Here is a 24,940-nt window from a genome sequence, read left to right on the forward strand (position 1 = left end):
AGCTTTGGGCAGGTCACCTTCTTGTAGAGCAGCAGGTAGTTGTTGGGCGGCTGCCTGCGCTTCTCTGCGATCTTGCCCAGCATGTAGTGGATGAGCCACTCCTCCTCGTCGCTGTCACCCTCGCAGCTGGACGCGCCCTGGAAACACTTGGCGGCCGTGTCCAGCATGGAGTCCCTTCTCTCCTCCATCTGAGCGTGCCCCAACAGAAATCACACTTTGAACTTTGAACTCTCAAATGAGACACAGACCTACCTAAATGGGTGAACAATGCCTCTAAGCAACCTGGTAGACAAAGTACTTAAGAAATCATGAATAAATGACTGCAACAGTTACAATTCACAAAGATATACATTTAACACATCAAACAAAATAAAATGATTGATACAGATAAAGTGACACACACACAAGGTGCATCAGAAATTCAGAATAATGCATAATGCATGAATAAATGGACAAAACAAAACTACAAGTACATGGAGCACCAAATGAAACCATGGCCACAGTATAAGCAGAGGTAGACAGACAGACACACACATACAAGAGTGCCCCCTGGCTGCATGGAGAGGAACAGCCAGCCAACCTTACCTGTTTGACCAGGTCTGGGGGCAGCTCGGTCTTCCACTGCTTGAGCTGGCGGGAAGCGAAGGAGTGCAGGGCGTAGGACATGGTCCCGTACTCGATCCACAGCGCCAGGTTGGAGCTGTCGATCTCGAGCGCCCGCTTGAAGCAGGTGAGCACGGCCAGCGAGTGCTTCCAGATGGGCCCGTCGCTCTTCAGCTCGTTGGAGTTGAGCTTGTCCTGGATCCGGCTGGCCCGCGCCAAGGCCATGCCCGCCCACGAGTCAAACCTGCGGAAAAAAATATATATTAAAACACACAATCAATGAAACGATGATGATTATGGATTTGTCATGTTTAATCCAGGGACATAATGTAATGCGTGTGTAATATGTTGTATTTCTACAACGGCACTATTTTTTTTATTTGCATTGTCTCCGTACAATGTTTCGTGTGATATGTTGGACATCAATGAAATGTCAAATGTCTAAATCAACGCATTTCTGTCAACTGACAACAAACTTGCATCGTATTGTATCGTATCTTATATCTGTCCGCTCCCTATTGAGGAAGTATCGAGTGTGAGTGAGTGTGAGTGTCCCGTACCGGTTAGGACACACACAGATGTCGCGCATGTAAAACTTGATGGCTTTGGACTGCTCCTTGTTCTTGAAATGATAATCCGCTAGGAGGTAGTACATCTCGTTCACCAGTGGGGGCGCTGGAGGCGAGCCCTCTGGAAGGGCAGGCACCTGCAGAGGGAACACCACAGTACCAGAGAGCATGACACAAATGACCAGTATTCTCCATGACATCTGAAAGGACATCATTTATATATAGGGACTAATGTGTTGACAAGTCACTGGAGACTAGAGTAGTAGTAGATTACTAGAAGATTAAGTTGCTGGCCGGGCTATCAACACGCTAACAACATAATCAGTGTCTCAACACTCAAGTGTGCCTCTCTACAGTCACATCCTCACTGCTTTCCTGGTTCAGACCATTTCAAACCTACCCTGGAACCCAGACGAAGACCTCAGTGTCGAAACGCGTCGGTCAGTTTGTTTGCTTTGCTACAAGTAAATCATTTAAAGCGGAGTGCCTTAGTCTCTTCTCTTTTTTGATTCTTGATGAACCCACAACAACTTAAGAGCACCTGTTTATTTTTAACATATACAAAATGTTTTCATATTTGCAGCGCCTCTCGTCCTCCTTTATTCATATTGTTTCAGAACCTACCTCGCAGGTGCCCCTCACCTTCACGCCGCCACCGTCGATGTAGTCGGAGACGTCGTCCATGGTCAGGGTGGGCACGTCGCTGAGCGGCTCGATGCCCGAGAGGCGGCGCAGCAGGTTGGCGAGGTCAGCGGACACCGTGCTCGTCTTGTAGCTGTCAAACTCCGGCAGCGTCTTGGGCTTGAAGTAGTCAAACATGAAGAGGGCGTTGCTCCACAGAAGTTCCACCTGGAACACACAAATGGGACACGTTAAATCTGATTGAACAAAATCTTAAATTGTTTGTTAAAAGTCAAAACAGCAGCAGGGACACTTATCAGCCATTCTTAACCTCGCTTATTTGGGTATTTGGGTTTCCCTTGCAGCAAAGACTGGATCCTGTTAAAACCATGTCTGACTGATGACTTACATCTGCACGCACACACACACACACACACACACACACACACACACACACACACACACACACACACACACACACACACACACACACACACACACACACACACACACACACACACACACACACACACACACACACACACACACACACACACACACACACACACACACACACACACACACACACACACACACACAGCGTCACCCTACCACTGCATATTTCAGTGATTCTTTTGTCCCCATGCTACTATTCTTTAAAGCCAGCCCCTTTTGCAAAAAAAGCGGTTATTTTCAGACTTTCTACATAGTTGTAACACTGAACAAGTTGGCAGTAAATGAATATAAATGAAGAGGCGAATGGGCAATAATACGAGTAATCAAGCATCAGAAAGACAGCGCAACCCAGCGGGGTGAGGCTAATGTTATTATTTACTTTCCAAACAAACAAGTGAAAGCAACAGCAGCAGCGTCGCGGAGCGTTATGTACAAGATTGCTTTTCTTCTACTGAGGTAATAGCAGCTAAATGAGCTGGCTGTCTTGGAACAACAGTGCTCTGGGAAGCACACTCACTCCTAATGACCCTGTTGAACCAAAAGAAACAGCCTGTTCCACCACACAACCATAACACACGAGTACAACAAAGCACATTTAGTATGCTATTCAAAATCACTTTTGGAGAGAGACAGAACCATAACACACAAATGGAACAAAGTAGATTAGGATGCTATACAAAATCGCTTTTGGAGAGAGAGACAGAGTGTGTGTGAGGAGAGGGAGCTTAAGTTATACAGCCTGCAATGTCTTTTGTTCAAATATGGACTCGGAGATCTCAGTGTAACCAAAGCCAGTGGGCTCTCTTGTCTTAAAGCGGTTGTTTGGCACCCAATAGATTTGTGTAAACTTCAGCGATCTGCTCCTCACCGTCCTGTAGCTAACTGCTCAGTGCGTGTGCTGAAACAACTCTATTTGCACAAGGTCTCGAGTCTGGTAAACGGGAAACAAAGAAAGGTGACCTGGATCAAACCAGGAACAATTCCGCCCAATCAACATATCGCTTTGGGAGCCTGGGAGGGAGGAAGGGGGCAATCTGAATGGCTTTTGTGCTCAAATAACCTTCAACAAGCACCTTTAAAACATGAAGGTCATTATGCAGGTTACAAGGCATAGAGCAAATAGGGTTAGGCAGTACCAAGCTCCATGGCAACCGCCTCCGCCACTTCCTGTAGAGCCAGCACAGAGAGTCTTAGCATTTCCACCTCTTTTCTACATACTCTCATCAGCTTGCAAAGGCAGACACCTGTGACTGACTACTGTTTCTTCCAGTGTCCAAACAGTAGTATGTGGTTTACAAAAGCTAGGGAGCTCATCTAGCGCTGTTTAATTATATTACGATCGGAGTGTGTGTGTGGTCTGTGTGTGTCCTCCAGGTTCACATCTCGTGTGTTTAAATGCAGCATAAACACTCAGCCCTCTGTAGCCCACTCTGCTCGGCAGCCAGTGGCAGACGTTCTTGAGCCAAAAGGAAGCGCGAGGCTTGATTAACGGCACTTGTTCTCACAGTGCCGTACATTTGGAACCCTTCAGGTACAGGTGTGCATTTCAGTCTCCAAATCGTGACTTGGTTTAAGAGTGCCTTCAGCAGGCTCTTCCACTGCTTAACACATACCTGTGTGTGGGCCTACTAACATCCAGGCTACAGTGGCTCACACAGACAGTGCAAAGCCCTGACGAATTGCTATTGATCGATTGTGCTTGGTTGGCTACATATCTTTTAACAAACACTTACCAGTGTTACCAAAATATACAAACGAGAAATATACAACCGATAGAGCGTGTTGACCACTACAATTTCAACAGGAAACGTTCATGAGCTTGCTTGTTGTATTTGGCATGGACGCATGCTGTTTGCTTCCCGCGGTGCAACAGACTGCCCAGGCCTGAGCAGTAACACAAACAAATTAGGGGGTGCCGTGTGAGGTAGAGCACTGGCAAACACTCCAGGCGACATGAGGGTCTGTTTGGTCCCCATGGAGAAGAGTTGGTCATGAAACATGGCCAGTGCTTGATCTCGCGGTAAACACTTCTCCCAACATGGAGTCGGGCGCCCTCTGATTCATTCTATGGCTGCGCTGTACCCATCCCGGGTTCGCGCACACTCACTCACGCAGCCAAGGAGCCAAGTTCCCCTAGCCGAGACTGCCAAACCACACACACACACACAAACAGAACGAGAAAGAGAGAGCGAGGGAGAGAGAGAGAAATGTTTCCGAAAAGCAGAGCAGTTCTTGGTCAAAGCTGTTGGGAAGGGTCACGGTTTTCCACGGCAACTCTCCCGCTATCAGAGGGCCCACAGTAAATATTTGGATGCTGGGAATGCCAGCTAATTAATCCAATTCCGGACGTTATTAAAGTGAATCAATCTCCTGATTGCATGCAAATTCCTTATTTGTTTTTGTAGAGAAAACCCTGGGTCACATGAGGCCAAATATTTAATTAGCTCAACATCATTGACTGACAAACCAGTGAGATGGGCCGCCCACCAGGCAATTAAAGCACACAGAAGCTTTTCCCGGGATCGGGATCGGGACTAAGTGGCGTAGCGTGGGGAACTACAGTACTTCTGCCATTACAATATAATGGAGCAGCTCCCGTATGATGTGAGTGTGTGGGAGGGGGGCGTCACTATTACTACAGCAAAAACTTCACCCCCGTAAGATAACCATGAAGGGGTTCTGTAGCACAGGTTTTCTGTACACTGTAGTGAAGAGGAATGAGTGATCTAGCAAAGTGCCAGCTCTCTTGAAAGAGTCTTTGTCGAACTGTTTTTGAGTTCCACTAAAAGAACACGGATGTGTAATGAATGCCTGTGAGAATGGAAGGACGCTCCTGTTTTTGGTTGTGAAGTGGCACAGCAGCGCTGATCAACTGCATGTGTTGCCCATATACTGAGCCAGCGCTGCACGGCACGCCAGGGGATCCCATGACTGCTGCACCCTGCCAGGATTTCAGCTGCCAATCCTCACAGTTTCTGTTGATAGAGGTATTGTGCTGAATTGGGAAATCTATTTCAGTTCTTCCTTTTTCAAACAAAAAGGTTTGTTTAAAGGGAGCAGAATAATATAATACACTATGTATTTCCGTGATGGTGTGACGGGCTAAAGCATGTCTTTCATGACTAATGTTCTCCACGCGGTGGAGGCGGGCTAATCATGACACCAGTGCTGGTGCAATCAGGTGCAATCAACCCCGAGTTCACATATGGCATGCACCAGAGTCTCTGTCTTCCTGCTTCCTGAGTATTCCTGCTGACTGACCGATTTAGGCATCGTTTCCCTTTGTTAATAATACATCTTATTCTTTATTTATCTTCATCAGTTAGCTGGTCAGACTAGTGGGACTAGTGGGGAGGTTACTGACGGGAAAGACTGAGGAGTGGGAGTAAATAAAGACGCTCGAGCATCATATACGCTAATCTACCACATTTGCACACTCCGTAAAGGAACGTTCAGAGACATTTGTCGGCTGTCACGCAGCGCGAGCGGTTCGAACGTGCCGCGCGAGAGCAGCAATCGCGACAGCTGCTGAAAAGCGCAGCGTGAGCTCCCATGCGGTGCGGTGCGGTGCAGTGTGCTGTGCTGCGCTGGGCAGCAGGGCCTCACCTGCGGTGCCGAGTGCTCCTCCAGGTAGCGGGGCTTGCTCTTCTTGCTGGGGTAGGCGTACAGGCAGTAGAAGCACTGCTCCAGGGCCATCTCCAGCTCCTCCTTAAAGGGGTGCGCCTCATTGGCCCGCAGCACCTTCACCTCCTTCTCCAGCACACACACCTGCCACACACAGCACAAGAACAACACTCACAATCCACTCTGGGCTTATCAAGACGTAAGCCCACTTAGCAAAATATCTACATCCCATCCAAACTTCATATTCATAACAGACAATAGGCATGGCAACAAATGTAAATTACAGAAAAATAGCATCCACTTGCATGCCTTAAGCACAGTAGACAGTAAAAGCGGGGTGGGCTAGTAACTGTACACTACAAATAGAACACTTCTGAACACCCCGAATATTCACTACTTTACACAGAAAGCTCATTTGTCCTTCTTGTTATGTGCTAGAAGTTGCTCAGCTCTGTGAGTGGGTAAGGGACTAAATGGAGTGGATGAGCTCATGTAGAACTTGAGCAGAGCTGTGGTGTAATGGCATGGTATGGCCACGTGGTGGCGATCTGAATAGTTTAAGTTCAAATGTATGACAACCTAGGAAGAACATTGCAGGCGGAGTTCTGCGCTCTCTGAGTGCTTTTCTAGTTTGTCCTTGTTATTATGTGCTAGAAGTTGCTCAGCTCTGTGAGTGAGTGCATGCGTGCGTGCGTGCGTGCGTGCGTGCGTGCGTGCGTGCGTGCGTGCGTGCGTGCGTGCGTGCGTGCGTGCGTGCGTGCGTGCGTGCGTGCGTGCGTGCGTGCGTGCGTGCGTGCGTGCGGAAATGGAGTGAGTGAGCTCACGTAGAACTTGAGCAGAGCGCCGTTGGAGTTGCAGCACCAGGAGCGGCGGCCCAGGTACTCGTGCGCCGTGTTGAGCAGCATCAGCGACGACGGCAGCATGGGAGTCTCCACCTCTGCAGGGGTCAAGGGTCAAGGGTCAAGGGTCAGGGGTCACACAGAGATGAAAACCAGAAACACAACAATGAAGAAAATGGTCTCTAAATACCACTGTGGTCTCTGGCGCGCACACACGCACACATTTTAATACTTTTATTTGGATCTCAGCACAAGGGAGGAATTACAGATCCAAACAGTAATGGAAATATGCTGTAGGTTTGTGCAAAATGTGATCAAACATGGTACGTACTACTATCTATGGGTAGATATGACATTTTCGTCTCCAAATGGACAAACTACCTAACATAGCAGAGATTGAGCAGTACTTTAGAAGTCTCTTTGCACTTGGTTTGCATAACCCACCCAGTTGTAACCCCCGCAGAGCAAGTTTATGCACATGCCCAAGGCGCACACACACACACACACACACACACACCCCCGACACACACACAGGCCTAAACTGATCAGCTGAGCACAGTGAGCACTCCAGTGGCAGTGGCCTGTTTCCACGGAGACTGGAGAGCGTCCCAGAGCTTCCCGGGCCTCACCTTCCTCGTCCTCCACAGACATGCGGCGGTGCACGGTGCAGTGGAAGGCCGCCTCCTCGTGCTTGATGAGGTGGTGCAGCAGGATCCAGGGCAGCACCGACGAGAAGTGGGGCTCCTTGGGGTCCTCAGGCAACGCCATGCTGCAGTCGATCAGCTGCGCAACATCACACGCAAGATGGATATGAGGAAAATTAAGCGCTTTTTTTGTCCAAAGGGACTTTTTGGAAATAAAAAAAAAAAACATGTGTAATAAATATTAAAATTACAAACGTGCTTGGAAAGAGCACTTCTTAGAAAAAACAATAGAACTTAAACATTTCTTTTTTTTTTTCAAGTATATTTTTTTGGCCATTTTATGCCTTCATTGATAGTGAAAGTGGAGAATGACAGGAAGTGAATGGGAGAGAGAGGGGGGATGGGATCCGGAAAGGACCACGGGGTGGGAATCGAACCCGGGTCGCTGGTGTGCGGTGCAGGTGCCCCAGCCAGTTGCGCCACAGCTGGGGTCAACATTAACATTCCAAATGAGGCTGTTCAGGCGGAGACTGACCTGGATGAGGTTGCTGGCGAGCCGGGCCATGTTGGCGGAGCGGGGCAGGTTGCTGAGGATCTGGGGCTCCTGGCTCAGGCAGCTGTCGATGCCCCCCAGCAGCTTGGTGACGGTGCTCACCCACTCCTCCTTGCTGGAGGGGCAGTTGGGCAGCACGTCGTTGAGCTGCTGCACCGCCTCGTTCAGCGCCACCTCGGAACATTCCACACACTGCTTGTAGTCCTTCTGCTTCAGCAGGGAATTCTGGGTGCAAAAACGAGCCACGGTGAAGGAGAAGAGTAATAATGGCTGAGAAACCATATGTTCATCTACAAAAGCTTCAATTTTGTAATGATGACTGATATGAACAAATAATAAATCTCAAGTTACAGTTAACGTTACAGTCCCCCCCCCATGCCAGCTGTGGCCTACTGGTTAGGGCTTCGGACTGGTAACCGAAGGGTTCCCTGACCAGTAGGAAAAATGTGGGCAGAGGGAGTGGTGGAGTATTGCTCTCCCTTGCCCACATCCACGGCTGAAGTGCCCTTGAGCAAGGCACCTAACCCCTCACTGCTCCCCTTGAGCAAGGCACCTAACCCCTCACTGCTCCCCTTGCTCCCCTTGAGCAAGGCCCCTAACCCCTCACTACTCCCCTTGAGCAAGGCCCCTAACCCCTCACTGCTCCCCTTGAGCAAGGCACCTAACCCCTCACTGCTCCCCGACCGCTGCTGTGGTAGGCAGCTCACTGCTCGGGTTAGAGTGTGCTTCACCTCACTGTGTGGTGTGTGTGTGTGTCACTGATTCATGGATTGGGGTAAATGCAAATTTCCCTCACAGGATCAAAAGAGTATAGATACTCATATATATTTATACAGTATACTTACTATAAAGCATTGCATGCACAATAGCTGTTGATAGCAGTTATAAATATTAAGAGTGTACCGTCACACCGGTGTGTTTGGAGTGTTGGAAAATTAACATTCTAAAGAATATCTGGGTTCATTGAATTCTACATAGAATTTTAGAACGTTGCATTGTTGCGGAATGGAATCTTGTGTTAGAATGTTCAAAACCCACCCTTTTAAAGGTTAAATAAAATAATGTTTAGATTCCCTTCTGACCCACCTGTAGCAGCAGCAGCTGGGTGGGCCTCTCTGGCGCGGAGCTGATGAACTCCAGGGGCTGGACGCGGCCCGCACCCGGCCCGCCACCCAGCGTGGGCTGCAGCAGCCGCACCACCGCCGCGTAGTCGCCGGACTCGTACAGCCGCTGGATCTCCTCCAGGGACTGGCAGCGCTCGAGGCTCTTCAGCTTCTTATCAATCTGCAGCCCACAACCAGAGAGAGAGAGAGAGAGAGAGAGAGAGAGAGAGAGAGAGAGAGAGAGAGAGAGAGAGAGAGAGAGAGAGAGAGAGAGAGAGAGAGAGAGAGAAGAAAGAAAGAAAGAAAGAAAGAAAGTAAGTAAGTCTAGGTTAAAGGTCTAGAGCTTAAGTTTTTAACTAAGAGTTTTCTCTTAAAACCTAAACAACTACAATCCTGCACCAGCATTGGGAACTTTGCTTTGAAGTACACACAATAGGACTGACCGAACTCTTAAACCTCTACACACCAAGGCAAGAGTTTCCATCCATCATAAACGAATGACGCTTTCCCAATTCCCTGCACCGTTCCCAGCTGGCAATACCAACCCTGACCCGGTCATGTGGCAACTCTCTAAACCCCAGGGAACTCAATGGAGCGCAGTGTAGCAGAGCGCGAGCAGAGCTGGGGAGAGCCCACGCTGAGAGAACATGACATGAGGTGCTTCTCAACATGCCTCCTCCATCCTCCAGGCTCGTTCCCACTGATCTATGACTAACACTGGATAGACTATCCCATTGTTGCTGCCCCATCATTCTTTATGTAGATCAGCGAGGATCGAGGCCCGAGGAGCGAGGGAGGACGCATAAAAGCCCAAGTGAGAGGCACCCATGATCTCAAGCGCCTGTGTGAGTGGGAGTACTGACCTCCTCCAGCGAGATGGTGGCGTCCACGCGCAGGTTGGGCAGGACGATGGTGAAGTCGTCGTCCTCGCTGCCGCTCTGGTGCTTGCTGTTCAGAATGCCTGTGCAGACGTCGTAGCTGTCCAAGGCCTCGTCCATCTCGCCCTGCCAGAGCACACAGAGATGATGGATCAGGAACACATAGAGCCCCCCCACCCACACACACACACACACTACATCCACACAAACACACACACAGATTCTTACACACACACACACACACACACACACACTAGATACAAACAAACACACACACACACACACACACACACTAGATACAAACAGACACAAACACAGACACAGACACACACAGACACACACACACACACACACACACACACACACACACACACACACACACACACACACCAAACGGTGCCATGCGCTCACCTGCAGGGTGAGGAAGCGGGCCTTGTACCAGTAGACCCGCACCACGTAACCCCACCAGTGGTCCCCGAAGACGTCCCTCTGGGAGGAGGCCAGGGCCATGAGCAGCAGGTCGGACTGCTGGTGCTGCCCCGGGAACTCTGGCTCCGCGTCCTCACTGGACTGGCCCTGGGAGTGCTTCCTGGGGGACACTGGGAACGGGATGGAGAGAGAGTTAAAGGGACACTTCACTGATTACCATTAGAAAACCAGTCATGTTTATGAATGGTCGTGCATCATTCCCTCAGTTTGCCTTGAGATGGGAGAAATAGGGATTTCAATGTTGGACTTCCTGCTTTCAATGATGTAAAAATCATCATTTTACATCATTGAAAGCAGGAAGTCCTATTCATGGGTTTCATTGAAATCCCTATTCATCACATTCATTTGTCTACCAGAATGTGACAAAGGCAGCTGAATTCACACAGAAAAAGCAATATAGCTGCTTTTGTTCAGACAGATCTATTTCATCGTTAAATACACATTTCACAGATGGATTTCAGAAATGGGAATTCTGCAAAATAGTCCGTCTATGATGTTGCAATCCAAATCTGAATCAAAAGCAGATTTCAGCATTGAACTATGGACCCACCAGACCAGATGGACCCACGTACATTCTCATGTGAGGTCAGGCTAAACACGCTAAACCTTTAAAAAATATTTTCTGAAAAAAAAAAGAAAAGAAAAACAGACAGGGTTTGTACATGTTAGAACTTACCCAACTTCCCCTTGGCCTGGGACCACTTCTCCAGCTGTAGTTCCATACACGCCAAGCTCATCATCATCATCTCCTGTGGAAACCAAACAGGCGCACCAATGAACATGTGCAATTCAGTGCAACCGCTTAATGACACTAAAACACCGTTTTACTGCGAAAAGGCTTCAAAAACTGGGTCAGTCTGACGATGACTTAGTTATGGCAGCTGAAAGGAACAGTTCACCAAAGAACTCCTCACAGTTCCCTGAGATATACTTCTATAACCCTGATCTCAAAGAAAAATGGATCAAGCAACCAAATGTTCTCACCCTATCAATAATGAGTACAACACATTTTGAACGCTGTTATGCCTTTGAGACCACTTCCTTGCCCCTATCACAGACCTTCATGTGAAATTCACAACATTCTCAGTGCTATTACACAAGTTTAACATGATTATGGAATGTTGGTAAATGATTTTACATTGTAGCAGTCCCTTACAAAATATATTTCTATTAAGTCCACACTAACAGCTCAGTTTCTCAAGAGAATTTCCACGGGGATTCCCATAGTGGTCCCAAGAAAAATGGCCATCAGGTTGGCCTCAGATGTGGAAGAAGACGCTTCCCCAGCAATACTCAAACACCCCCCCCCCCCCCCCGCCCCTCATTTTCCTATTGGTCGAACCAGCAACCCTTCGGTTACAAGCCCGAAGCCCGAAGCCCTAACCAGTAGACCATGGCTGCTTTTTTTTTACGAAATGAAATGTTGTATGATCACAATTACCGTCATAGCTGGTCAGCCTAAGGCAAGGCCTAACACACTTTACACACAGAGTTTTCCAGATGTCCAATGGAGAAATGAAAGGGAAACATACATGTGGTGACTGTTGAGCTCTGTAGCACAAGGAATTCAACATCTTTCCTGTGCATAAAGCCCGGCGGCGCCCACCAGAAGCGGCGTTCAGCGGTCTGGGCTTGCCGCGCAAGATTTTATAATATCTCTCTATCATTCTGTATCTTCTATTTTTTTTCGTGGCGCGGCGCGGCGCGCCGCGTACGCTTCTGGTGGGCGTTGGCCTTAACTGAAATGACCTTTTGAACGTGTGCGTACCCTGAGGTGCTGGTCGCTGCTCTCGTTGTGCAGCGGGTTGGGCAGCCCGGTGCTGTGCTTCCTCCAGCAGTGGTAGACGTCCAGCACCACGGCGGTCAGGCCCGCGGGCCACGGCTCCACAAACCGCTGGCCCATGGCCTTCAGGTAGCGCATCAGCAGCTCCAGAATCCCGCCGTTACTCATGTTGCCGAGCAGGAAGCTGTGGACATCCTGGCGCTCTGAGGAGACGGGGGGAGAAAGAAGATTCCAGAATCTCAGAATTTTTCCATCTAAAATAAATTAGTTATTCAAATACAGGCCCAGGGTAACATGCGGCTGTTCCACTATATCATGGGTGCCTCTCAACATCTCTCCTCGATCCTCGAGGGTGTTCCCACTGATCTATAACTAACACTGGATAGACTATCCCACTGTTGCCGCCCCATCATTCTTTATCTAGATCAGTGAGAACGAGGAACGAGGAAGGAAGGGAGGGTGTATAGAAGACCAAATGAGAGGAACCCTACGTTCCATATAACTGATGCACGTAGCCAGTGCTAGCTGCCTTACCCTGCTCCATAGAGCCGATGTACTCAGTGGGGGCTCCACTGGCTCCAGGCTCTTTGTTGGCTTTGGCGTCACACTGGGCGTCCATATTACTCAGGCTTTCGTCGTCATCCTCCGGATCAAATTTCCTCAGGCTGCCAGGAGGAGAAGTGACCAGTGAGCACGGGTCATAAAGACATAGATAACACAAACTCACAATCACACATGTCAGTGCTACAGAAAACTGATGTCTACCACTGACATCTGTGGACTGCTGGACTTCTAAATCTAGTTCTGGGATCTAAAGACACTTGGAGGACAACGTTCTACTGTTTTAAAGAAATAGGGGGTGTCATTGCAATCAGATCCCTGAAAACAAGCAAGCAAACACACAAACTAACAAATAAATAAATAAATATAGGGATCAGACCTTGATGGAAGAAATTTGATCAACAGCTCCTGAAAATCGATCTTTTCTTCCTTTTTGCATTTGGTGTTCCGAACTCGAGCTGATCGTCTCTTGGCGGTCTCTCCACTGTCCTCTACGACCCGCTTCCTCTTGGGGGCTTTCTTGACCTTATCTCCCAGCACAGGATCGGCCCCTAAAGACAAGAGAGGCAACATTGCTCAACGACACCCAGTCATTTCATGCACATCACCTTGACTACGGTTGAGGCAAAAATAAAGTCAGCTTCGTCCCTGAGTGGCATGGAGGGACAGAGAATGGAGAAAGACAGATAAGCAGAGTGTGTGTGTGTGTGTGTGTGTGTGGTTCTACTGACCTACTGGAGCAGTGGTGTTGATCTCCACCGTATTCTGGCTCTGGGGGATGAGGGCAGGGTTGGTGGGCTGAAGAGGAGGAGGTGGAGGGAGCTCTGTCTGTGTCTGTGCCTGCGTCTGTGCCTGTGTCTGTGCCGGCGTCTGTGCATGTGTCTGTGCATGTGTCTGTGCCAGACCCTCAGCCTGCATCTGTGTCTGGGTCGGTGCCTCTCCAGGGGCCGCGGGTCCCGGGGTGGCCAGCTGCTCGGCCATGGAGGGCTGCGAGGAGCTGGGGCTGCAGCTGCCCTGCTGGGAGAGGGCCTGCGGCTCACTGCCCGGGGTGGGCGGCTGCACAGGAGCCTGGCACAGAGGCAGCGCCGGAGGCGGCGGCAAGGGCAGAGGCGGAGGCAGAGGCAGCGGTGGCGTGCGCTGGAGGCAGCGCTCCAGGTCCTGGTACTCGGAGAGGTTGATGCGGCGGCCGAGGCTCGGGCGCGGCGGGTCACAAGTGGTCTGGTGCCGGTACATGGACACCAGACTCTCTCCGAGACTCTTCCACCTGGACAATGAGATGGACAAAGAGACCATCACATCCGTGGCACTCCACGTGAAACCCTTTTTTTTTTACATCTACTGTGTCTAATTTATTTCTTTTTTGTTTTGTTAAATCGATCATGATTCATGGGTTTAACTACATCCTGGAAATAATGCTAATCAGCAGGGCAATAGTACTGCATGACCTTCACGGGTCAATTAAAGTACTGATGGCACCTTCATTTAACAACCAATTGTATTCAGGATTATTTGCCAGCTCTCAAAAACAACATCTGAGAACGTTAGCAGAAGCAGGACGTTGTGTGTGGACTGGAGGATAGGAGAGTGGGGTGGTTTCTCACGTGAAGTATTTGATGGGCTGCACCAGGATCAGGTCAGGCTTGGGCTCACGGACGTTCAGAGCCTGCCGGCGCCTCCTCAGCTCCAGCGCCTCCTGCACGATGGCCTGCACCTCCTCCTCATCCACGTCCACGTAATGCACAGACATGTGGCTACAGGGGAAAAAAAAGAATAGAATAGAATAGAGTATATACTTTTTTGATCCCGTGAGGGAAATTCAGTTCTCTGCATTTAACCCAATTTAACCGAATTAGTGAACACACAGCACACAGTGAACACACAGTGAGGTGAATCACACAACCCAGAGCAGTGAGCTGCCTGCCCAACCAGCGGCGCTCGGGGAGCAGTGAGGGGTTAGGTGCCTTGCTCAAGGGCACTTCAGCCGTGGTGGACTGGTCGGGGATCGAACCGGCAACCTTCCGGTTATAAGCCTGATGCGCTAACCAGTACACCACGGCTGCCCCCAAAACACCATGGTACGTATGGATAGATAGATACTTTATTGATCCCCAAGGGGACATTCAAGGTCCCAGCAGCTAAAGACACCACACACAACATACACTACAATGTAAACAGGAAAATACAAAGCAAATCAACAAATCACCGATCAGCATGACTAAAGGAGCTGTAAAATACTAGAGATAAAGATGTGCATGAATGTACTGAGGATTGGTACTGTGATCCAGTATGAGGTGTGTGTCAAGTTCGTAGTGCAAATAATTCCAAGTATGAAGACTTATTAAAAGTGCACCGGGAAAGAATCTCGGTCTGCATCTTTAATCAAGTGTATGGTGCTCCTAACTATGGGTATCGTCTCAAAGATGCTTCACAGAAATGACAGGCTAAACCTGCTCAATGACATTTAAAAGGGCAGAGGTGAGGCAACAGGCTTAAAACTAATTTGGTGTCACTCCCATATAAAACAACAACAGAACAGCAAGACCCACCATTTGGAGAACATTTTCATGGAGTCCCTCTTCAGACAGGGCTGCTCCTGAAAGATCTTCTCCTTTAGTACTAAGCCCTTAGTGTAGCAGTGGTCCTTCTCCAGGGCTTTGCAGATGTGGTACAGGCAGCCTTGGCATAGCAAAAATAAAAAGCACATTTTAAAGGGAGATGGCGTTTTGTGAGGTGACAAATATACTGTACATGCTCTATCTCTTAACTTTGCCATCTCATAATATAGTTCCTTAGAGACATATAAAATACAAACATATTTTTGTTTTTGCTTCCGACAAAGTCAAGCAGTCAACCAAAACATAAGGGTTCCTTAATTCAAACACAATGTCAGATGTTTTTTTTTTTTTGCCAGTAATGCTAGCAGTCAGGCTCTATGATCATTTAAATAATGTATGTAATTTCAACTATTAGTTTGACTTACTAAGTCAGCACTCCTCGAGCCACACTCACAACAAGAGGAGATTACGCTACTAAACCCTGTTTTTCCCCAACAGCAACACAGGGTGCTACTCCAGAGAGAGTGTGCCCATATTCAGCGACTGTCCTGTGTGGAACAACAGTTCACCAACAGAGAGGTGGGTCATACTCATGTAACGTCACTCACAGCTGTAGTCGCTGATTGTGTAGAGCACAGTGATGAGGTTGTCCAGACAAGGCCAGTGGTCAGGGTTACAATGGAGGCCCTCTTCAAAGGCGTGGCGGGCCAGGGGAATCCGCACCAGGCGCAGGGCCACCTGGCCAATCTTATACCACATGTTCACGTCAGTGGAGTCTAGCATCACAGCCTACAGGAGCAGAGAAGTGAAGAAAGGAGCTGGTTAAATTGCAGGAGTTTGTGTTTCAGCAGTAGGCAAAGACACACCCTTCCTGTTTTACATCAACAGCAGTAGGCAAAGAAAATATGGGGCATGTCCATTCCAAAAAAAAAAAAAATCACAGAAAATGGGTTCATATTTGTGATGATCACGGCATTTCAGGACTGTGAAATACCGAGAGCCCCTTAGTCTGAAATAAACGCTGCAACATCGTGACCTCCAACATCTTCCTCACCTCCAGGTAGAGGTCCATGGCTGTCTCCGGGTCATCTCTCTGCATAGCCAGGCTGGCCAGGTTCTTGTAGGTGGAGTACTTCAGCATTAGCCCGGGGTGCTTAAGCCCCACCTTCTCATTCTCAGAGGGCTGTGCCTGCCAACACAAAAAAAGAAGATGCAGGAGGGCTTTAGAGATTCTGTGTGGCGCAACATCATTCACCCATCGTCTGCTTTGTGACACCATGCTTACCTCTTTGAGAAGTGGGGTCTTGAGGAGCTCATGATACGCCTTGGCAGACTCTTCAAACTTGTCATGCGTCTGCAGGTCCAAGGCTTTGTGATACAGTGCAAAGGCCTCAGCTTCCTGTAAATTTTAAAAAAAAAATGGTTTAGAAACATTTGCAATGTAGATGATACATCAAAGCATCAGATCACAGTATGTAAAGATGATAATAGTACAACTCGAATGTAACATCTCCTTCGTGAATTCATCTCACCTGTGCCTCCTTGGTCCGGCTTTTGGTGGTCTTCAGGGTATCCCCCCACTCATCGGCAGCTGCAGAGGCTGCATTGAGAGCAGCTATCCGGATCTGCACAAAAGACATTCACATATTCAAGGTCTTTACCTTAGTCAGACCTTACAGTTCAGATAAATTCCTGAGGTGATAACTAGCCTAGGCATATCAGGTACAGAGGCATTTATTACTTCCATAACTGCATTGATGGAATATACAATACCATTATTTCTGTTCAATTAGGCGCCGACCATTGACATCAATGACACCTAACCTGGAACACAATAAAGGCAGCATCTGTCACAGAGCCATATATCGTGATATTTGTACATATAGCCGACCGGTCAGGCCAGCTGAGACAAAATAACAAACCAGTATGTCATGAGCAGACATTATGAGCCACCGATCCATGCCAAAGCAAGAACAAGTCAGCTGTTTCTACTGTGGTGTTGTATCTAGCTGTTTTCGAATTTATCAACGATACATTTAATGGAGCCTGGCTCGGTAAAGTGTATTAATGTTACTGTGAACTACTCCAACTGAATGGCATAAACAGAGCTCGATTCCCAGCTAACATGACCGTTGTCCGTCCGCCATCCTCTTGCTTCCAGACTCATGAGCATTTTTAGCGAGCTTAGATAGCACTGTAACTTTGCAGAATATCACAAACTTTGAACTATGCCTATGGTAGGCTTAATGATCATGTTAACAGAACAACGTATCTTCATTCTGTATTTAATCCTACAGATATTGTGCCGTACCAAGTCCTTTGTCTGTCCAGCTAACCCAACACCATTCACTCACGTACTCTCCGATGTTGCTAACTAGCTTAGCCTTAGCCTAGAAAGCAGCCCACCCTCTGAACGCGGGAGATTGCAAAACATTAATCCATCAGGCTCTTACAATGAATTTTTTGTTTGAGTATCAACAGTATCATGCGAACATGACATACACGCAACTGATTTCAGGCTCTGCAAAGTTTGACTGGTGTCTTACCGGTGCAGGCTTGAATCATGACTGAATTCATCAAGCAATATACAAGGATTTCATTGGTCATGGACTTCCAGCCGTGTGTGCAACGGGCCAATAATGAACTCAAATGCTGAATTTTGGTAATATTACGTCATCAAAACATTGTGAAGGGAAAGAATAACCACACTGTTGATGGATGAAAGAGGAGCACGCCTTATGCATAATTACCCAAAAAATACATTCAAAGGCCTCAGACCAAACAAAATCATTTGATCAAAATTGTTGTTCATTATATTTTATTAGCAAACCATTCACATGGTAAAGAGAAAGGACACATAAATGAAATGTTTGTTTGTTTGTTTATTTATTTATTTATTTACAAATAATCATCACACAAAACAGCTGCCTCACAATGTCATACGTTTCTTTGCTTTTTCATCCTGTAGAGACAAGGAGATTCAAAAGTTACAAAATGATAGGAACAGTCTGCATTATTATTCTGTATTCTGTACATTAATTCTTATATTCTTTTCTTAATGACATATGACTACTATGAACTGTATACTATACATGTAATATTACTGTCATTTTATTAGTATAAGTCACTATGAATCAGCATAGGTCACTTTGGACAAAAGCATAAACAGACCTTCTAGCTTTCATCAAAGTTCCTTATCATGTTTTTAACGTAACAATTTATTCTTAAAAATAAATTAATACTTACTGACTGGTACGACTAGTCAGGAATGCTACTTTTCTCTCATGAGCTTACCTTGATAGCATTTCCCAGATCCACCAGAGTCTGTTCATACTGGGCCTCCATGCTTTTCAGGCTCTCTGATTGGATGATCTGTTTCTGCACCCCTGGGCTGCCTGCATCCACCACCATCTGAAGGAAGTTTTTCTCCTGAAAAGAGGCAGAAGGAAATTACATCACAGTGGGTGTTTGTTCACTGCTACATGACAACAAAAAAGGCTAACAATTTGTATTTGTATTATCCATGCATAGTGTTTCATCTCTGTGAATTGGAGCAAGAGTGTAGCCTACAGATCATTTTAATATACAATGAGAAATCAGTAAGTCATGTAGTCATATTCATATATTGTATACTATAGGCCAGTAGTCATACTGTATATTGTATACACTCAAATGTTCAATAATGTACATTTTCATAACTTCAGAGATCTGACAGGGAAACACTAAAAGCAACAGTGGGGAACTGTTTATAGTGGATATCCTTTTTACCTGAACTCCAAGTAAGAATGTGAATGCCATTCCAGATTTCCCTGCTCTTGCAGTTCTGCCAACCCTATAGAACAAAAACATTAGAAATACCACTATAAGGTTAGATTCACCATTATATGGTCAGACATTAATCTCCCTAAAGTCAAATCAGTCTGAAAGTCTGATCCATGCCATTGGTGCTATGTCATGCACATCTAAGTGTGATCCTTGTTGCCTGTATAACTACATATTTATATACCACGAATGACCAGCACGGCTACACTTTACTTGTGTTGGTAACATGAAATGGAACCTGCCTGTGAATGTAGGTCCTGATGAACTGAGGTGCATCGTAATTCAAAACACATTTCACGCCCTGAATATCAATCCCTCGGGCAGCTGCATCGGTACTTATTAACCTGTGAGAACAGACAACAGATGAACAAAATTTGTATTTGTCAGCATCAGTAGAACACATGTAACTGCACTGCACCAATGCATTATAACCCCACGTGCAACGCAATCATTAATTCAGTGGTTTCAAGCAACAGCACCCAAACGCTGCACTCACAGCTGTATTTTCTCCTGCTCAAAATCCCTCAGGGTCTTCTTCCTCTCTGAAGGACTCAGGCGTGAGGAGAACTCCGCAACCTGAACCCCTCCGAAGAGCTTCACCAGCATGAACAGCCTGCAGAGAAGAGAGAGATGCCGCCATGTCCAGGGAAATATCAGACAAAAACACACATGCGCAAAGAAAAGTCAATACAACGGAGGACATGGAATACTTTGTATTCATTGGTCACACTGTTACTACTACTACTACTACTACTACTACTACTACTACTACTACTACTACTACTACTACTACTACTACTACTACTACTACTACTACTACCAAGCCTGTGAGGTAGAAATTACAGAAACCTCCATCATACCAACCATTGCCTACAGCCCAATCCCATACATTTCAGCTCAAGGTACGGTAGAGAACACACTGAAAGAGGAATGATTTCTGTCTTAGTTTTGTTTTGTCTCCTATATTATCACCTGTGTGCAGCCTCCCTGGAGTTAGTAAAGCACAGCACAGTGCTGAACTTCAGACGCAGTAGCAGATGAAGGAGGATGAGGGGCTTCTTGGACAGCGTGCACGGGATGTAGTATTCCTGCGGAGACCGAGACCAGTCAGTTAGGACACAAAGTGACCAACAATCATATTGATCCACCATGGCTGTATCACGCCGATTCTCAGGGTGAACCAGTTTCTGCCTCCATAGCCGTCTTCTGGCCATGCGATGTGGAAATAAGACAGCGTTGGCGTTGGTAAGGAGAAGTGTGTGGGGACTCTACCGTGAGGCCCTCTGGGAGGTTGAATCTCTCCGTGGGTTGAGAAGCCTCTGGCGCGGAGGCGCCGCTGTGGATGGAGCTAAAGAGCCGGGGCTGATGCAAACCCAGCTGCTGGAGCTTCTCAGGGTTCTGGGTCAGGGTGGCAGAAAACAGCAGCTTCTGAAGAGGCATTTGGGGCGGTGATAAGCTGCAGCAGAAGAGATCAAACCACATTGTGTGAAACGTCACTATAAAGCACTTGGTCAGCACCAGAGCTGGCATATTTATCCATTTAAGGCCAATCAATTAGGTAATGTATCATAAAAGGATCAGTTGCCAGGCATTCATATTCTGCCTTTATCTGGAAAACAATCTTTTCAACCATAGTGCAATTAATAACTTGTGAGAGCTCATAGTCTAGTGTTGGCTTGGGGCCAGTCAACAGAGTCTACTAAACTACTGGTAGAGGTATCAAAGTCAGACCTGGCTGCTGTGATGGGCCCGGGTTTTCTCCTCCCAAAAATGGACCCATCAGCACCTTTCTTATACACTGCTTGAGTGACCAGTTTGAGCCACGACTGGTGCATGCTGTCAATCATCCGGTCCGCCTCGTCTATTACCTAAGATTCCAATCAAAAAAGTCAAAGTCAATTCGTATGAGAGAGAAGAGAGGAAAGCATCCCTCTTAAAAACAACATTATGGTTACCTATACAGCAACATTATGGCTACCTATACAACAATTGACTGACTCACAAGGAATCGTAGGTGCTGCAAACTGAAGCCGTCGTTCTTGTTGATATGATCCACCAGCCTGCCTGGGGTCGCCACGACAATGTCAGCCAAGCTGCAGGCCAGGCCGCCTCTGATATACAAAGTAAGTCAATCATGTGTTCTTATAATAAGTCATTGGTTTAACTATTTCTCACATTTCTGGATTACCTACCTGTTTTCTGAAAGAGACGCCTGCTCTGCAGCAAAAGACTTCTGACCGGCAACCATCACCACTTTCACGTTGGTGCCTTCAGCATACATACAGAAAACTTTGTACACCTAGAAAGATAAATAAAGGATGTTTCCGTAATTAAACATATATAAAAAACAAACATGGTCTTCACATAATGTGAATTCAGAATTTTACCAGCAGCCAAAACTGAATACCCATTACATACATGCAGTACTTATAATACAGTGCTTTATCAAGACACCCAAAGTGCTTTACAATGCAAGGGGAAACCTAGCCTAGAAATCTAGACGCCCCTAGCGGCAGCAAATCTAATTTGCGGCCAGGGTAGTCTAGCAACTCTCCGTTGACTTGGCAGCTGGCCAGTTTCAACGAGTGCCGGGCCAATCATATTGTGCAGAGTTGGTAGGCGGGCTTAACAAAATGACGATTGACCTGTGACCAGAAGTTGTGACTGTTAAGCATCCCGCTACTTGAAAACAAGAAGATGATTTGATTAGCGCTACCCTATCACGTGGAGAGGGAATTTGAAAGACAACCGTTTATCCCACCCCTCCGATTGAGCCCTGCTATGGCAAGTTCCTAGACCCTACATCTTCATGTGGGTCTGACTTGTTAGGCTAGGAGAACCCTATAACTACCAATGATGTGTAGCATCCATACTCTTACAGTGCAGTTCAGAAATACAGTATGCCCACTTATGCTTAATCTATGATGCACCATGCTTAAAGTTGCCATAGTTACCTGTTGTGCAAGTTCCTTTGTTGGCAGCACAATCAAAGCTCGGACCTGACATAAGACCCTCTCTGACAAAGCCTAAAATGAAGGGAAATATTAATATAGTTAATAACTTACTAGTAATACCTTTATAATAAATGGAAACTGTATTTGTAAAAACAAAAAAACACCACAATGACCCGTGAATTTCTACCTGGATGATTGGAATGACAAATGCCAGTGTCTTGCCACTGCCTGTGGGTGCTGACACACAGATATCTCGGGGTCTGTAGCTCCCTCTCCCCATCATCAGCCCATGACAAACACTCTCCAAAACAGCAGGAATCACCTCAGCCTGAACTGTACAAGGCCAAAGATTCAGTCCATCAAAAGAAGGCTATTAAATGTGTAAAATGTATTACACTTCAAATTACAACTTCATTTGAAAAATAAATGTTTTTCAATTCTTTAAAGTAGGCTCTATTTTACCGGGAAAGAAGTTATCAATCCCATTCTTGTCCAATCTTTTCAGAAGTTTGGGGCAAATTCCTGGTACCAACGAAGTGGGGATCAGGTTATTCTTAATATCCTTTTGAATCACATCTGGTTGCGCCAGCCACTGTGGCAAGACCCGATAAACCTGAGAACAACAGCATGATTTATCCACAAATACACATGTAACCTTAAACTGTTTTTTATATTATTATTTCCATTGACTACCTTTGGAACAGTTTTCTTCTCAAATCCCCCCAGGATGGGGAAACTGGACTGTGATGAACTTTTGGGCTCGGCTGAGGCATCTGCCTGGGTCTCAGACTCATTTGTGTCTTTTCTATTCTTCTGTTTTTCATCTGTGCTGCTCTCAGATTCACTGGATACCTCTTTGTCTGCTGCTTGGTCTTATCATCAATGAAAAAAGAAGATACTTTAATTTCAGAATAAGCCTTTTTTTTCCCAAAATTCAAGTCATTATAATATCAGATATATCAGTTATTCAGATATCAGTTTTTCCGGATAGACTCATAAATTACAAGCGCAGATAGCATGTCAAAGCAATTTGCCTGCAAGATGGACAGACGTTACCTGTTTCAGGTTTCAATGATTTCTTACTCGACTTCTTCACTTTGGCGTTTGTAGACAGTTCCTCGGCATCTTCAGCTTTTTTCCTTTTCCTTTTTACCCCTTTCTCGTCTGTGGAGTGTTCATTTGCTTTATTTTTGTCTGTTACAGAGAGACATGTGTCATCTGTTCTGTTGGATAGAGCCTGTTGCTCCCTCTCTTTAGCCTGTTTTTGAAGCTGTTCTAGCAAGACTTTGGAACGAGACTCCTTAGCACTCTTGTCGTCGTCCTCATCCCCAAGATACCTGCGGGTGAATCATGAAATACAACAAAATCAGAGTGCAGCACCAAGTACGTTAAGTTGGTTCGTGAGTGAAATTGCTAACAGTAACATGAGCACTACTTCAGAAGAAAACAGGCCTTTCGCACCACGATCATCATACTACCTACCGATTCATCAAGAACAGAGCCATTCTTCAGAAGATTTCCTTGGTTTGTAGTATTAAATGAATAAATCCAGAACTACATTAAGGCAATAAACAGCACCCTCGCATCAGTAAAATGCCATGTGATGAATGTCGACAGAAGATGACGTACGTCGTATATTGATGACGCAAAGGTTGACTAACTGCTCCGAAGTCTCGCTGATACCAGAGCCCCTTTATGGCCTGGTCAGACTATACGATTTTTTTGTCGTTAACGATTGTCGTTTACGATCTAACATGTCACACTATACGATTTTAGAACCATGAAAACCTCTCCGCGTCTTGGTCGGTAGAGTGGCCACATACACCGAAAGTGTCGGTCGCGTCATACGACTCCCGTCAAATTTCTGACAAGCCAGACTTTTTGTCGGGCTGTTTTAGAACGTCGTGAACGACAAATTGCAAGTCGTGAAGCATGTCACATTATAAGATTCACTCCGCGTTCGATGTCGTGCCCGACCATTTGAAATCGGTTACGATGCTGTAAACTTGTCGGTCACGACAAATTCGGGCCAAAATCGGGCTGAAATCGTGTAATGTGTCCACGCCATTAGGGAGAGCCGGTCCACTTCCTATTAACTCCATTGTACCGGATTGTTCCTGCAATCTGTTGAAATTCCGCTAGGGGTGCTGCCGAGCAAGTGATAAATGAATTGTGGTCTATGGAGCTATGCGGCTAACGCTCGTTTTTTTCACAGTTGACAACTTCATTTCTTAATGTACATTGTCGTAGTAGCTACCTGAGTATAGGTTTTCCACTGGAAATGAAATAAAAAGTCACTCATGTCCTTTCTGCTTTTCATAGGATGGGCCGTTTTCCCTGTAACATGCTAGCATTTAGCTCATGGATGCTCGCGACAATCGCGACCGATTACGACCGTCGTGAAGCTGAACCAGAGAATGTCTAATAAGGGGAGAAGGACCACTAGCGAAATACTTCCGCATGGTACTGCAACTAGAGGGCGATCGCGAGCAAGTGATGAATGAATGGGTAGCAATGGAGCTGAACCCCCCAGTACCACATTTGTCGTTATATAATTTTTTCTCCTAAAATTGCATTAATGCATGCGATGCAGGATAACTTGACTTGACAATCAGCTGACCAATAAAATTTTCATTATGTGTTGTTATTCCTAAAAACCCTTTCAAAGTTTTCACGTGTCACGTGACACAAGCGAACCACTTTACGGCCATAGACCTAAAAGAAGGTTCAGCTTCACGACGGTCGTAATCGGTCGCGAGTGTCGCGAGCATCCATGAGCTAAATGCTAGCATGTTACAGGGAAAACGGCCCATCCTATGAAAAGCAGAAAGGACATGAGTGACTTTTTATTTCATTTCCAGTGGAAAACCTATACTCAGGTAGCTA

At 46.5% G+C, this 24,940-nt stretch overlaps 2 protein-coding genes across 3 annotated transcripts in view; both read right to left on the bottom strand.

The window, feature by feature from the left end:
* cabin1 (calcineurin binding protein 1) overlaps positions 1-17,103 on the bottom strand; it is a 64,910-nt gene extending 47,807 nt beyond the window's left edge. Inside the window, 23 exon segments of the mRNA XM_062543830.1 lie at positions 18-188; positions 586-847; positions 1,164-1,309; positions 1,815-2,021; positions 5,856-6,017; positions 6,698-6,810; positions 7,342-7,495; positions 7,892-8,134; positions 8,996-9,193; positions 9,876-10,016; positions 10,302-10,489; positions 11,056-11,128; positions 12,148-12,365; positions 12,697-12,827; positions 13,103-13,274; positions 13,455-13,987; positions 14,325-14,474; positions 15,270-15,399; positions 15,887-16,067; positions 16,333-16,467; positions 16,564-16,677; positions 16,811-16,903; positions 17,052-17,103. Coding sequence (XP_062399814.1) covers positions 18-188; positions 586-847; positions 1,164-1,309; positions 1,815-2,021; positions 5,856-6,017; positions 6,698-6,810; positions 7,342-7,495; positions 7,892-8,134; positions 8,996-9,193; positions 9,876-10,016; positions 10,302-10,489; positions 11,056-11,128; positions 12,148-12,365; positions 12,697-12,827; positions 13,103-13,274; positions 13,455-13,987; positions 14,325-14,474; positions 15,270-15,399; positions 15,887-16,067; positions 16,333-16,467; positions 16,564-16,677; positions 16,811-16,903; positions 17,052-17,054 — 3,918 coding nt within the window. The 5' untranslated portion in view covers positions 17,055-17,103.
* A 984-nt stretch (positions 17,104-18,087) lies between these two features.
* On the bottom strand, positions 18,088-23,717 carry ddx51 (DEAD (Asp-Glu-Ala-Asp) box polypeptide 51). Of its 2 annotated transcripts, none has more exons than XM_062543931.1 (16): positions 23,537-23,717; positions 23,138-23,391; positions 22,748-22,926; positions 22,517-22,667; positions 22,242-22,387; positions 22,055-22,126; positions 21,293-21,399; positions 21,103-21,211; positions 20,832-20,968; positions 20,373-20,556; positions 20,073-20,188; positions 19,597-19,713; positions 19,343-19,444; positions 19,047-19,110; positions 18,573-18,707; positions 18,088-18,240 (listed from the first exon to the last, which is right to left on the bottom strand). In XM_062543931.1, the coding sequence occupies exons 1-16, from the start codon at positions 23,557-23,559 to the stop codon at positions 18,208-18,210; spliced, it is 1,929 nt and encodes a 642-aa protein (XP_062399915.1). In that variant the 5' UTR covers positions 23,560-23,717; the 3' UTR covers positions 18,088-18,207. The 2 variants fall into 2 exon arrangements, with proteins under 2 accessions (XP_062399915.1, XP_062399914.1); XM_062543930.1 differs by having other exon boundaries at positions 23,111-23,391; positions 23,537-23,716.
* Positions 23,718-24,940: the final 1,223 nt, after the last annotated feature.

Source organism: Sardina pilchardus, chromosome 8, assembly GCF_963854185.1.
Source record: "Sardina pilchardus chromosome 8, fSarPil1.1, whole genome shotgun sequence".
Lineage (NCBI taxonomy): Eukaryota > Metazoa > Chordata > Actinopteri > Clupeiformes > Clupeidae > Sardina > Sardina pilchardus.

Bases quoted from the DNA above. Each gene is read 5' to 3' on its own strand.
- ddx51 (XM_062543930.1), bottom strand. From the start codon at position 23,559: ATGGCTCTGTTCTTGATGAATCG. The intron at 21,212-21,292 runs GTAGGTAATCCA...TTTGTATATCAG, and splicing joins GCGTCTCTTTCAGAAAACAG to AGGCGGCCTGGCCTGCAGCT. The intron at 19,111-19,342 runs GCAGGTTCCATT...TTTGTTCTATAG, and splicing joins ATCAGGACCTACATTCACAG to GGTTGGCAGAACTGCAAGAG.